Source organism: Rattus rattus, chromosome 11 (assembly GCF_011064425.1).
Source record: "Rattus rattus isolate New Zealand chromosome 11, Rrattus_CSIRO_v1, whole genome shotgun sequence".
Classification (NCBI taxonomy): domain Eukaryota; kingdom Metazoa; phylum Chordata; class Mammalia; order Rodentia; family Muridae; genus Rattus; species Rattus rattus.
This window is the reverse complement of record NC_046164.1, coordinates 4,842,508-4,857,313: the sequence shown is the minus strand read 5'-3', so window position 1 is coordinate 4,857,313 and position 14,806 is coordinate 4,842,508. Positions and strand designations below refer to the sequence as shown.

The following is a 14,806-nucleotide window of genomic DNA, read 5'->3' as shown; positions in this document are numbered from 1 at the left end:
CACACACAGTGAATGTGTGAGCACCCCCCACACACAGTGAATATGGGAGCACCCCCACACACAGTGAATGTGTGAGCACCCCCCCACACACACACAGTGAATGAGTGAGCCCCCCACACACAGTGAAAGAGTGAACTCCCCCCCCCACACACAGTGAATGAGTGAGCACCCCCCCACCCACACAGTGAATGAGTGAGCACCCCCCCCACACACACACAGTGAATGAGTGAGCCCCCCACACACACACAGTGAATGAGTGAGCACCCCCCCCCACACACACACAGTGAATGAGTGAGCCCCCCACACACAGTGAATGAGTGAACACCCCCACACACACAGTGAATGAGTGAGCACCCCCACACACACACACACACAGTGAATGAGTGAGCACACCCCCCCCACACACACAGAGTGAATGTGTGAGCACCCCCCCCACACACACACAGTGAATGTGTGAGCACCCCCCCCACACACAGTGAATGGTGAACACCCCCCCCCACAGTGAATGTGTGAGCACCCCCCACACACACACACAGTGAATGAGTGAACACCCCCCCACACACACAGTGAATGTGTGAGCACCCCCCACACACACACAGTGAATGAGTGAGCACCCCCCACACACACACACAGTGAATGTGTGAGCACCCCCACACACACACAGTGAATGAGTGAGCACCCCCCCACACACACACAGTGAATGAGTGAGCCCCCCACACACACAGTGAATGAGTGAGCACCCCCCACACACACAGTGAATGAGTGAGCCCCCCCCCCACACACACAGTGAATGTGTGAGCACCCCCTACACACACACAGTGAATGAGTGAGCACCCCCCACACACACACAGTGAATGAGTGAGCACCCCCACACACACACACACAGTGAATGAGTGAGCACACCCCCACACACACAGAGTGAATGTGTGAGCACCCCCCCCACACACACAGTGAATGAGTGAGCACCCCCCCACACACACAGTGAATGTGTGAGCACCCCCCCCACACACACACAGTGAATGGTGAACACCCCCCCACACACACAGTGAATGTGTGAGCCCCCACACACACACAGTGAATGAGTGAACACCCCCACACACACAGTGAATGTGTGAGCACCCCCCACACACACACACAGTGAATGAGTGAGCACCCCCACACACACAGTGAATGTGTGAGCACCCCCACACACACACACAGTGAATGAGTGAGCACCCCCCACACACACACAGTGAATGTGTGAGCACCCCCCCACACACACACAGTGAATGAGTGAGCACCCCCACACACACACAGTGAATGAGTGAGCACTCCCCCCACACACAGTGAATGCGTGGCAGTGAGGAGCACGGGGCTGCCAGCATGGTTTGGTTCAGTGCTTGGTGAGATTCACCCTCCATTGTTCACCAGGCCGGTGTGCAGGGCGGCGCAGACATTTCTTGTGCTGCTCCTCAGGCTCTCCACCGGAAGGAAGGCCTACAGGCCAGCTTTCAGGAGGTATTCATCTGGGATGGGATTTTTCTCATTTGAAGTAAAATGGATTAGTTTAACACTGAATTTTAAATAATTATCTTGAGTTTTTTCCTAGGTTTATCTTCTCATTAATTTTATTTTAACTGAGAAATATACTTTTATATAGGTTTTCTCAAGAATTGCAGTTAAAAATAGAGAAAGATGCCAGGAATAATTCTTTACCTAAAAAGTTTCAAATCAGAAAGAAAGAAAAAGATGATGCCTTAGGTGAAGAAAGAAAAACACTTGTGGTACAGGTAAATATTTAAGCTTTAAGTTTAAATCTGCGAAGGAAAATGATGAAGATTTAAATTTTTTTAAATTAGATTTATTAATTTTGTTTTATATATGAGCATTTAACCTGTGTATATGAACCACATACAGGCTTGGGTCCTGTGAAGGTCAGAAGAGGGCCTTGGATCCTGTAAAACTGAAATCTCATATGGTCTGTGAGCCACCATGTGGGTGCTGGCAATCAAAGCCAGTCCTCTACAGAAGTCCTCTACAGAGTGAGTGTTGTACCCCCCCCCCAGCCGAACCCAGGGCCTTGCGCTTCCTAGGCAAGCACTCTACCACTGAGCTAAATCCCCAACCCCCAGAGCGAGTGTTCTTAACCACTGAGCAGTCTCTCCAGCTCAATAGTGAAGATTTTAAAGTTTTAAAATACTTAGTAAATTGATAACTTTCAACTTGGTTGCAAAAAATACCTAAATAAACAAAAAGATAGTGTCTTTCCTACAGATACTAACTTAAAAAAACACATTACATTTTAAATGCTCAGTAGGTTCTAGAAGGTGCAATAGTGTTGCTCAGAGAATCACCTTACATAAAATAATGACTTGAAGGACATAAGGAGATGCTGTATGCTGGGCCAGGGATGAGTAACCATGCATGACATGTTTTGCTGTAAGATCTTTGTAGCCACAGAATGAAGGAGGTCGTGAGTCACATCACTCACTAAGCACACTGGTAGGTGTTAGGAGCTGGGCTGGAGCAGAGCGGACACCTCTTGTGTTACAGCTGTTATCTCACAGTCTTCAGCTTTGGGGTTGGTAGAAGCCAGATGCCCGCTATGCTTATCCGTACAGCCTCAGTTTACTGAGCAGTCTTGAGATGCAGGATGTACGTGGCTATTAAAGGGAGTAAGATAATCCAAGATAATCTTGGCTGTGGACCTACATCCATCACTCTATAGTCACAGGTCTCACCCAGTCCACAAAATCTGTGTGGTACAGATGCAGCTTCAACAAGAATTTCAGTTCCACACTCTCATCCAAGAATACTGGGCATCTCTCTCCATGTACACACATAAACACACGCGCATACACACACACACACACACACACACACACACACACACACACACACACACGGGAGCAAACACATGCAACTTAGTCTATTTTTCTTCCTTAATAATAGAAAATAAAGATACTACCTTTAGAGTTTTAATAACAATTTAAACTTGCGCTTCTGATATTTAGTTAACAGTTTACTTTCCTGCTGAGTTCCTCCGGATATGCTCTTGATAATGTTTCCACTGCTGTCAAGTGAACCAAAGGAACTTTTCACTTTTATGTTTGCTGACTCTGAATATGTGAGAACAAAAGCAGCAATCCCTCTGAATTCCTACTTTACTCCCCAACGGAAATGCAGACCCACAGATACAGACACACCTTCTGTCTGTTTGTCTTCTATCAAGTTGTTTTTTGTCACATACAGTCTTCTTGCATTTTCACAATAACTATTTGAATAAGAGTGTTGATTTAATTTTAATTACATAGGTAGAATAGGATGTAAAGTTTATTGTCAGATCATTAACTTGTTAACATCTTTATTAATGGTCAGGATACCAATGCTGATCCCAAAACTAAGGATTCTAAAGTGTTAAAAGTAAAGGGGTCAAAAATCGATGTCGAGAAAACTGAAAAAGGAACTAGAGCTTCAAATGGCAGCTGTCTCCATGACAACGGGACAAGCCACAAAGGCTTGTCTTCCACAAGCCTCAGAGATTGCAGCAATGTCACCATTGATCACCCAAGGAATCCAAGCACAGCGATTCCTCCCCTCACACACAATCTTTCTGCAGTTGCTCCTGGTATCAACGCTGCAATGGGGACTATTCCTGGAGTTCAGAATTACAGGTATGAATGGGAAAGGAGACAGAGAAATGCTTGTTAATTTGTTCACATTGTTTCACTGTCAAAATTCTGGGTGCAATTTCTACTTATAAAATAGCTTTTTAAATAGTTTTGACCTTCGTGATGCGAAGTTATTTTCCAAAAAAAGAAAAAGAAAAAAAGAATTCCTGAGTTCTAAGAAGGCCTTTTACTGCTGTTTGCAATGAAGAGAAGCTACAGCAGTTCAGTTTAATAACATGAAAGGCCGTCCGTCTAATGAAAGGGGTAATTCGTCGTGAGTACCTGCTGCTGCACGGAGTGGTGGGGAGCACTTAGCGGCACACAGAAGCTCCCTTGCGCAGGAAGCCTCCCCAGTGATGTGACAAATGGTTGAATGTCGCACCAGATTTCCGTGCACTGTGTACTTGAGAATACACACTATGTTCTGATTAAACCGCCTATCATTTAGCACGTCACTGACTTTGTGTTTGAAAATAATTATTAATTATTCTAACTTAAAATTTTTGTTACAGAGTGGACGAGAAAACTAAGAAATACTGTAATCCTTTTGTTAAACCAAGCCAGCCTTCTCCATCAGGGATTTATAATATGAATGTGAGCACATCCGTAAGTAACTGCCCTCTGCCACGAAAGAGCAAGCACTCGCCGCCTCTAGACCGCTCGTAAGCATGGGCGCGAAGAGTTAAGCTTTACTTGGAGACAGAGAGTGAAACCTGAGTTACACAGTGCCCTCCTCACTTGTCAGAGTCGTAATTTGAAATTTCCAAATAAATTTTCTAAGTCTGGTTGAAAGATTCTCTCACAACGCCATCATTTATTTTGTGGCAGCATAATAAATTTTCTTAACCCAATACTTGCAGTTCAGTTCTTGTTAAAGAGTAAACGAGACAACACCTTGTCTGACTGTCTCACTAGCTTCTTAGGGAAAGTATTTTGTAAAATCACTTACACATGATCGTTCTGTTGTATATAAAACACAAATCAATCAATTCAATCTTTTCGAAGTTGATGGTCTAGTAGGTCAGCAGGGTAAAGACACAATGGCATATTTAGGATAAGAGCATGCGTGTGGTTTAGAGACAGCATGGGGAGGGGCATTGCTCTCAGCAGTGCCTACAGAAGGCTGGGCTAAGACCACACCACATAGTCACCTCTTATCCCAGTTAAAACGTTCACTTGGCCTCTGTTCTCTGTGGAAGGGCCAGAATCCTGAGAGGTATTAAATCTCTGTGCTCCATGTCTGTTTTCCTCCATCTGTTCCAACTGTCGATTCCCTTTTTACTTTATGTGAAGGTCAGATCCCCTTCCTGGCCTCTGGGCTTTGACACTCACCGTCTGGCCTGCTTTAGCACTTTCTTCCCTAGACAGCCCAGCAGATGCACTGTGTCCTCTTTAGTCCACAAGGGACCTTGAGGTCTTCTTTCACATTGAACTCGTTTTAATACGGCACCTCATCCTCCATCGCTGTGTAACCCTCTCCTTACCGTGTTTCTCCCACTGTAGATAGCCGATGGCCTCTGTAAGTGATGGGCAGGTCTGTCGTCTAGCAGGGGAGGGTAACTTCCGCTCAGCAGTTTGGGCTTCTGCTGTCCTTGCTGAGCCATCCCATCACTTACCACAAGGTTCATTTAGGCTGTTAAAGCTGCCTGAGGGGGCCTGGGAGTATAAGTATCAAAAGCTGGCACCAAGAACCTAAAAGGACAGTAAACCTGGGAGTGGGATCGTGTGTAGAAGACCAATGGGTCACAATTACAGTAAAGAGCATCAGCTGATAGCTGAAAACCCGGGCGCTGGTCTGAGGCTGACCCCTCTGGCGCAAGAGCCAGGATGCCATGTCCTCTTCAGCTGCCTAGGCTTGTTGTGGCTTCCCCTGGAGATTGGCTTAGGGGGAAAGAAACTAGAGAACAACTAGATTCCCTACTTGTTAGCAAGTTTGATAAATTTGATAAGTTAATGGGTGAAACTTTTCTGTGTCAGTCATGTCCTTAAGGTATTATTATTCCAGCCCTTGAAATGGCACGTGAGCATAGTATTTACAAGAGGCTGAAAGCCCGGCTCACCTTACAGCTAATGTATGCGTGTCGGTCCTTTTGGTAATCAGGTCTCAGGGGAAAAGTACCTTCTTCAGGCAAACAAGAAAAGGAAGGAATATCCCAAAGTCGACGTGCGATTGCCTGAACTAAACTATAACCATCTTCCTGAACTGAGAGCTTTAGAAGGCATAGGTAGGTTTGTGTGCTTCTACTCTTTCTAAGTTAAGTAACAGTTCACTCATGTATAATAAGTACTTACAAATGTGGAAAACTAACAGTTCCTAATTTTTCATTATGTTTTTGATTATTTTTATCTAGCTCGAAATTCTAGGCTAATAAAGAAAGAGAACAAATGTCTTTCAGAATCTCGAATTCCCTCTCTGGCTGCCATTGACCTGCATGCATCCAGTGTTGCATCACACCAGGTATGGAGGTGCTCGTCACAGGTGCAGCTCAGGTGCAGAGTTGCTCTTCACAGGTGCGCCTCAGGTGCAGGAATGCTCTTCACAGGTGTGGCTCAGGTGCAGGGATGCTCTTCACAGGTGCAGCTCAGGTGCAGGGATGCTCTTCACAGGTGCAGCTCAGGTCTCGTTCAGATCTGATGTTGCTTCAGGGGGAATGTGCTCTTTGGTAGGTCTCATATGGGATCGATTTTGTTTATAAGTTCATTACACATACAACTTTATTACACATTTATCACAAAACTTCTCACCTGAAATAATTCATTCTTTAAGTTTTAGCTTTTGATGGGGCCTTTATCTTTAACATTTTTATAAATTTTATTACAAAAAAGTTGCAAATAAGTAAAAACAACACATAACAAAATTAACCATATCAAAAGTCTGTATAACTCAGTGAACTTGTAAACAGAATTATCATTAAGAATGGAAGCTGTGGAGTTCACATTAAATTTTATATTTAAGTATTGAGTATATTTCGTGCACTTATCAAAAATCATGCGGGAACTGGAAGAAGAATCAGTTGTGCGTCTGTCTTAGCTCGCGCTCACCACCTGCATCAGGCCTCCCTTGCCCTGCACTCAGCCTTTCGTCCCCTCTGTCCTTCATGTTATCTATACTGGCATCTACATGTGTTTACATGCACACATGTTCTTTTGGATAGAGTCTGCATATGAGAGAGAACATGGTTTTTTCTAAGATTGTATGACTTTATTTAGTATTACACATTCCAGGTCCATCCCCACCCATCATTCTCCTGCAAATTATACAACTCTCTTTAGAGCTGGGTAATGTATATATTCACACACACACACACACACACACACACACACACACACACACACACACACACACACACACGCCACACTCACACAGCTAGGCTGATTCTAGTGTTTTGCTTTGGTGAGTGAAGCAGCAGTAACCACGGAGTGCAAGATCTCTGGAGTAGAGTTTGGATATTCAGGAGAAGACGACGCAGGGCCATAGGGCCCAACATTTAATTGTTTGAGAAGTCACCAAATTCCTTCTTGCAATGGCTGTATTAGTTTTCAGAGAATAAGGATGCCTTTGTCCCCACCTTCTCCCTCCATCTGTTGTCAGATTTGTGGATGATGGCCCTCCTGACCAGCATGCAGTGGTATCTCAAGCAGTTTTAATTCGTATTTTTCTAATGGCTAGTTTTTTAGTCAGGGTTTCTATTCCTGCACAATCATGACCAAGAAACAAGTTAGGGAGGAAAGGGTTTATTCAGCTTACTTGCACACAGCTGTTCATCACCAAGAGAAGTCAGGACTGGAGCAGGTCAGGAAGCAGGAGCTGATGCAGAGGCCATGGAGGGATGTTGCTTCCCCTGGCTTGCTCAGCTTGCTCTCTTATAGAATCTAAGACCGCCAGCCCAGGGACGGCACCACTCACAATGGGCTGGCTTCTCCCCTCTTACAGCTGGGTCTCATGGAGGCATTTCCTCAACTGAGGCTCCTTTCCTGTGATAACTCCAGCTTGTGTCAAGTTGACACACAGAACCAGCCAGTACAGCTAGGGATATTGAACACTTTGAAAAATAGTTACTGCCCATTGGTATTTCTCTTTTCAGAAGCTGTAGAACCCATTTCATTTGCCCATGTGTAAGTTGATTGGCAGTTTTATTTCCTCGGCATTTAATTTTTGTAATTCTTTGTGAATTCTAGATACTAGCCTCTTGTCTGAAGTGTGGACCCTTCTCTCCTATCCTGTGGCCTGTCTGTTAGCTCTGTCCCCTTTGCTGTTTAGAAATATACTTTCTCCCACTCCCGGCTCCTCCTACTGGGGTTAGTTCCTGTGCTGTGGGTGTTCTGTTTGTAACGGTCTGGCCTACCCAAATATCTTGAAGGGTATCCCTTTTCTCTTTTCTAAGCCTCAGACTTTAAATTAAAGTCTCTGGTTCATTTTGAATTGTGTTCGGTGCAATGTAAAAGATATAAAGCTAATTTAATTCTTTTGCACTTAGAAATCTACTTTGCCAGCACTATTTACTGAATAGGCTTTTCCTGAAGGAGTTTTTTTCTTCTTTGTCAAAAATTAAGTGGGCACAGCTCTGTCATTGTATTTTGGGTCCCTCCTGATTCCATTGGCCTACCTGTCTGCCCTTTTCTAGTGCCTGCTGGCTTTGTCCCTGCAGTAGAGTGTGCTGCTGTGACCTCCAGTAGTGCTCGTCTCCTTAGCACTTAGCCTACCCTGATCCTCTGTGGTGTCACACACATTCTGGGTGTTTTCTCTAAGACTCTGAATACACCAGCATGGGAATTTTGATAGGTATTACTGTAATTCTGTCTATTAGTTTGTATAATTCTATTGGTTGTATAGACATTTTCACAGTATTAATTCTACCTATCCAGGAACGTGACATATTTTTCATTGTCTAGTATTTTCTGTGATTTTTTTTTCAGTCTCCTGAAAAAAACCTTTAATCATAAAAGGTCTTTTTCTTCTTTGGTTAGATATGTTCTTAAATACTTAACTTTTCTCAGGAGTTATTTTGGCTGGAATGTTTTTCCTAATTTCTTTCTTGGGCAGTAACTCGGTATAAATGAGAGCTACTTTTGTTTGCATTGATTTTTATGCTGCAACTTTATGGCGGTGTTTACTATGGCTGAGGATTTTCCAGTAGACGCAATCGGTCTCGTAAATAAAGAATCTTGTCATCTGCCAGTAGGAATGGTTTGACTTCTTCCCTGGATGTCCTTATCTTGTCTTATTGCTCTAGCTCAGATTTTGAGCACTGTATCAGAGAAGAGAGAGAAGAGAGGAAATCCTTGGCCCTGATTTGAGAGGAAATGCTCTGAGTTTTTCTCATTCGACATAATGGTATGGTAGTTTGAATAAGAATGGCCCACATGGGCTCATGTATTTGAATGTGATATTAGGAACCGTGGCCTTGGTGGAGTAGGTTTGACCTTGATGGGGAAATGTGTCAGTGGGGGTGGGCTTTGAGATCTCAAAAGCCCAAGCCAGGCCGAGTGGCTCTCTCTCTTTTGCAGCCAGGATCCAGATAGAGCTCTCATCTCCTCCATCACTGTGTCTGCCTGTGTGTCACCATGCATCCCCCCATGCTGTTAGTAGACTAAGCCTCCGAAACTCTAAGCAAGCCTTGTTTTCCTTCGTAGGCGTTGCTGTGGTCATGGTGTCTCTTACAGCAACAGAATGCTGACTAGGACAGTTAGCTAAAGGTTTGTTGTATGAAGCATTCATTTTGAGGTATGTTCCAGCTATTTCTAAAGTCTCCAGAATTTCTCCAATGAAGGCATGATGCTTTTGAGCTTCGACTGAAATAACTATATGATTTTTGTCTTTGGAGTTTATGTATGAATCAACTTTGATTTTGGGATTGCATGTACTTAGTCATAATATCTGATCTTCCTTTTCCTCCTTCTCCTCTTTGTTTTTTTTTTTTTTTTTTTGTTTTTTTTGTTTTGGGGGTCCTGGAACTTGCTAATGTAGATCAGACTAGCCTTGATCTACATTCTGCCTCCTGAATGCTGAGTTTAAAGGTCTGTACCACCATGCCTGAATTCAGTCTGCAAGTATTTTCTTAACAATGTTTGCATCCGTGTTCATTGAGGAAGTAGGTCTGTCGTTCCTTCCCTCCCTACTCCACACTACTGTGTGTGTGTGTGTGTGTGTGTGTGTGTGTGGTGTTTACCTAGCTGGCAGTGTTCCTTCACGTTTTATTTTAGGGAACGAGTTAAGAACTGATATGGGGGTTCCTTGGAAGCTTGATCGTCTTTAGTAGTGAATCCACCTGGTCCTGGGCTTGTCTTCAAGGAGGGGCTTTCAATGACAGCTTCAATCTCATTGCCTAGGGCTTAATTTTGGTACATGATATGCTCTTGAAATCCTTGTATTTCTTCCAGGTTATCCAGCTTTTCAGAGTGCAGGTTTTCACTGTAATTTCTAGTGATGTTCTGAGCTTTACTGGAGTTTGTGTCATGGCACTGTTTGGTATCTATAATTTTACTAATCGTTATCTCTTCTCTCCCTCTATGTCAGATTAGCTAAGCTTTGTCAGTTTGTCTATGTCCTTAACTTTTTCAAAGCATCAACTCTTGGGTTGTGTTTGTGTATTTTTTTTTAACATCAGACTCATTGATTTTTCCCTAATCTTGATTAGTTCTTGTGCTGTGCTCTGTTCAGGATCAACTGCTTCTTTCCTGAGAGCCTCAGGGCGCACCACGAGTTGCTTTGGTATCTGTCTCTTAGGTTTTCCCATAAGCTGACCTCTGCGGAGCCTTGGCTGCACCCCAGAGGTTCTGATGGGAGGTGATTCCATTATTGGTTGTCTCCTAAGAGTTTAAAGCCTTCTGTCAGATTTCTCACATGGCATACTATCCATTCAAAGTGTACTGTTTCATTTCCAAGCACTTCTGTGGTCTCTGTAGTTGATTTCTCTTACCACTGATGTCTAGTTATGGCATTATGGTGTGATAGGAATAAGTAATTACAGTTTTTTGTTGTTTAGTTTGTTGAGACTTGATTTGTATGCTTTGATGTGACCAGTTTTGGAGAACTTTCCATGTACGGTTGGGTGGAATATTCTCTTTATATTTTGTTAAGTCTAGTTCATCCACAGTTTACTTTAGCTCTAAAATGTCTTTACTTATTGAAGTACTTCACTCTCATTGTGTCAGGGCTTATGTGGTTATTTATGTTTTTAGTGTTTGTTTTATGAAGTTAAGAACTCTAATATATGGAACATAAAGATTTTTTTTTTTAGATTATAACTTTTTGCTTTATTAAGATTTTAATTTCCTTGTGATATTGGGTTGAATCATGTATTCATTATACATCTATACAAGCATACTTTTGACCTTATTTTAAAAGATTTTTTTCAATTTTATTTTAAAGCTATTTCCAATTTTATTTTGCTTTATGTTTTGATGAATTGTCCTTTTTATTAATAGGTAGTGTCCCTTTTATCTTTTTCAATTAGCTCCGTTTGGAATTCACTTTGTATGATACAAGAGTAGCTGTGTTGACTTGTTTCATTTTACTTGTGCTTGGTCGTTTGTTTTCTGTCCTTTGATATTAAGTCTTTGGGTTGTTTGTGGGTTAAGTGTGGTTTTCGAGGCAGCACATAGATAGCTCTTGTTTTTCCTACGAGGCCCCCCTTAGTTTCTATCATTTTAGTGGTGATCTGAGGCTGTTCGGACTTGGGGTGTTGTGGGAAGGGGTTTTCTATTTGCTGTGGCTGTAGTAGGTGATGCTCTGTTTGGCTGGATTATTGGCACATCTTTGCCTACTACCATGCTAGTCCGGAGGACTTGCTCCGTTGCGGCATTGGACAATGTCATTTCCTTCCTCCGTCTAGTTTGTTTATCTGTGGTTAGGGTATGTTTTGCCTTTCTCCTTGTCAAGTCCCACCTTGACAAGGAGACCTTCTGCCCTGCTGTTGTGACTTCCATGAGCTGCCCGGGTTTCTTCCTTTAAACCGCCCTGATGTCCCCATCCTGCTGGAGGACAGTTTGCAGGGCACAGCGCTCTCGGCCACGGTTGTTTCAAAGCTGGAGATGTTTTAGTCCCTATTCCAGTGGCTCTTACGGTTGCTGGTGCAGGCCTAGGCTGGTCCTCGATTCCTGCCTCTGTCTCTGAGTTGGCATTTTGTTGTGCTGCTTTTCAGCTTCTGTCTAGACCTTGTATTATGACACTTGGCATCCTCACTGTAATGTGTCATGGAGGGTGTCCTCTCTGGATATGTCTGTTTGCAGTTGTATATGCCTCTTGTGTCTGGAAGCCTACTCCTTTCTGTAAACTTGGGAAGTTTTCTTTCCTTTTTCTTTTTTGTGCAGTAGCCACTCTCCCCCACCCCTCCATGATAACGTGACTAAATAATCTGTTTCATTCAACTTTACCTCTGTTCCTTCTTCTGTACTGTAAATTCTTAGTTTGGCTCTTGAATGTGTCCTAGACTTCTTGGAAGTATCAGTCATTCTCCTATTCTCCTTAATCCATCCCCTCCGATATATTTGTCTGTCTGTGTTATCATCTCAGGGTCTGTCCACTTTGTTTTCTAAGACGGATTCTCTTGCTCACCTGGAACGTACGGACTGGGCTAGGCTGCTCAGCCAGCCAATCACAGCTCTCCGTGCGTGTCAGCATCTCCACTGCTGAGATTATCATAAGCAGGTGCTGTGATGCCCAGCTTTTTTCTATGTAAATCCGGGCACTAAACTCAGCTCTTCATGCTGGTAAGAGTGTCACCACCTGAGTTCTCAGTGCTCCTCTCTGCTGCTAACCCATCCATCAGACCGTAGCGTTTCACAGCTCCCTCACTTAGAACGTTTAGTTACCTTCTTAAGCCTCCGCGCCTGTGTTCCAGCCATTTATTTTAAATACACTTTCCTCTACTTTGTGTAACACTTATAACGGCTTAGGCTCCAACAGATTTTGGTTTTGTTTTGAGGTGAGTAGGAGAGATTGGTTGTAGTGTGGCCATGGCAGATCAGAGTGTCTCTTTCTTGTTTGTGGGTTTTGTTTTGTTTGTTTTGGTGGGAGTTGGTAGCTTAGGCTGTCCTTGAACTCAAAATCTTATCTTTCACCCTCTCTAGTCCTGCGATATTAGGCTCTAAAGTGTCTTTTAAAAATATATGTTTATTTTATTTCATATATCTGAACATTCTGTCAGCCTGTGTATCATATGCCTGTGCTGTCAGAAGAGGAGGTCAGAGCCCATGAAGGTGAACCAGAGTTAAAGATGTTGTCAGCCACTATGTGGGTGCTGGGAGTTGAATCCAACAATTACTCTGAACTACTAAGCTATCTCTCCCACCTCTAACAATTCTCTTAACGTTTATAGACCAGGGGTGTGGGTGTACCTGTCATTCCTGCACTTGGGGATTGGAGGCAGAAGGATCAAGAGTTCAAGGTCATTCTTGGCTAGACAGCGATCTTGAGGCCATTCCTGGCTACAGTAAACTCTGTCCCCAAGCAACCAAACACATACCATTATGTAAGTATATGAATAGGGCCTCTTCATCCTTCTTCATGAAAGCAACTTCAACTACAAATAGCTAATCCTAAGCACGTGAGGCTACACACAGTCGAGTTCTTGTGGAGCAGGAGTTTACAGCTGCTGCATACCTGTAATGCTGTTTATTAATTTATAGGGAGCAGGATCACCCCTGTCAGATGAGTCCGAGGCTGACTTGCCTCGAGTGGAGCACCAGCACTGAGACCCATTTTAATCCTCAACAGGGTAGGTCTCACTCTTCACACTTAAAGCTGTGTAAGGTCTCTGAGAAACACTCTCTAGTGAAAACACTCTCCAGTGAGTCCGTGAGGGCCGCTGCCGGCAAAGAAGTGCTGTCGTGCTTAGAGGACCAGGGGCAAGCCTCCTGCAGGAGAGCGCATGTCTGTCTCCAGGGTCTGTCTTTCCCTGTGGGTTTGCAGAGCAAGATCCCCTCAGTGACTGCCTGCCCATTTCTGTCCCAGAACCAAAATCTACTCTAATAAACAGTACTCGCTTCGTAAGCACTGACGCTTTAGTGCCCCGTCCCACTCAACTTACTTTAGTAATAATCTGCTGGGACCTTAAGCTAAACATTTCTTATTCCGTACCTCATTAATTCTGTGTAGAATATGGTGGTGAGAAAGTTCCATGTGCTTGTAACTGTCATTGCAATTGATTTATTAATTTCAACAAAATATTTTAAACACCTGTGGCATCAAAGCTAACTTGACTTTCAGGTGACCAAAGTGTAGTTGCGAGCCTTCATTTACACAGCCCCAGCAAGGCCCCAGGAAAGGTCTCTACGACTCAGGGCGTGAGTCAGCTCGTGTGAACTATGGACAGTCAAGTCTCATGAGCTCTAAAGCTGTAGGCACTGCAAAACTTAGATCATAAGATGAGGCGCTATGCTGCACACGACTGCTTAGATTGGAATTATCTAAAAATTGCCTTTAAAATATAGTTTCTTAGATTACATAGCATCTGCAAGTTTTCCCAACATACTCAGTATGAGAAAGTAAGTGATGTACAGTTAGCTTCCAGAAAGGTCCTGATAAAGTGTTGGTGTGCACCCTGCCTTTAGATGCTGCCAGCACTTGAGATGACGTCCTCTTGCACGAGAGCACTGATGCCCCAGAGGAGATCTGCGGTTTGACTGTTTCCTTCTGGAAACCTACGCTTTCTAAGAAAGGCTTTGCAGAAGAAGGGAAGGCAGACTTCCAAAGACCTCAAAGGAAGATTGAACAAGTGCCCCTTCACCTTTCCAACCTATGATGCTATTTCAAGATATATCCATGGAACGATAGTGACATGGTTCTTGTTACATGAATGTGTATTTGATATTAGTAGATTGTGTATTTAAAGTTATCTGAGATTAAAAGTCAGTAAAAAAGGAGAGAATCATTATAAAAGGTCATGATTTTATGCATTGAACTTTGTATTATCTATATAAGTGTTTACAGTTGAAGAAAATGAAAAGAAGCTAGGATCTGTGAGATAAAAGTTTCCTTTACCTTAACTATAAGAACACATTTTAAAAGCTTGCTTCTAGGCGTGAGTGGTGCGAGACTATGGTTGAGCTGTCTTTGTTTTCTGTCATTGTTAATTGACTGGCCTCTACTGATCTAAGAACTGTGCTATTGCAACTTTTGTTACTAATGACGGTGATGTTGGTAGTCTTCCATG

The 14,806-nt window shown here is 43.3% G+C and overlaps 1 protein-coding gene across 6 annotated transcripts in view; it reads left to right on the top strand.

The window, feature by feature from the left end:
* Cdkl2 (cyclin dependent kinase like 2) overlaps positions 1-13,388 on the top strand; it is a 34,673-nt gene extending 21,285 nt beyond the window's left edge. For all 6 annotated transcript variants that reach the window (XM_032916030.1, XM_032916026.1, XM_032916029.1 and 3 more), the window contains exons 8-13: positions 1,640-1,769; positions 3,358-3,653; positions 4,163-4,256; positions 5,752-5,875; positions 6,002-6,108; positions 13,281-13,388. In XM_032916030.1, the coding sequence (XP_032771921.1) occupies positions 1,640-1,769; positions 3,358-3,653; positions 4,163-4,256; positions 5,752-5,875; positions 6,002-6,108; positions 13,281-13,346 (817 nt within the window). In that variant the 3' untranslated portion in view covers positions 13,347-13,388. The remainder of the gene's footprint in view (positions 1-1,639; positions 1,770-3,357; positions 3,654-4,162; positions 4,257-5,751; positions 5,876-6,001; positions 6,109-13,280) is intronic.
* Positions 13,389-14,806: the final 1,418 nt, after the last annotated feature.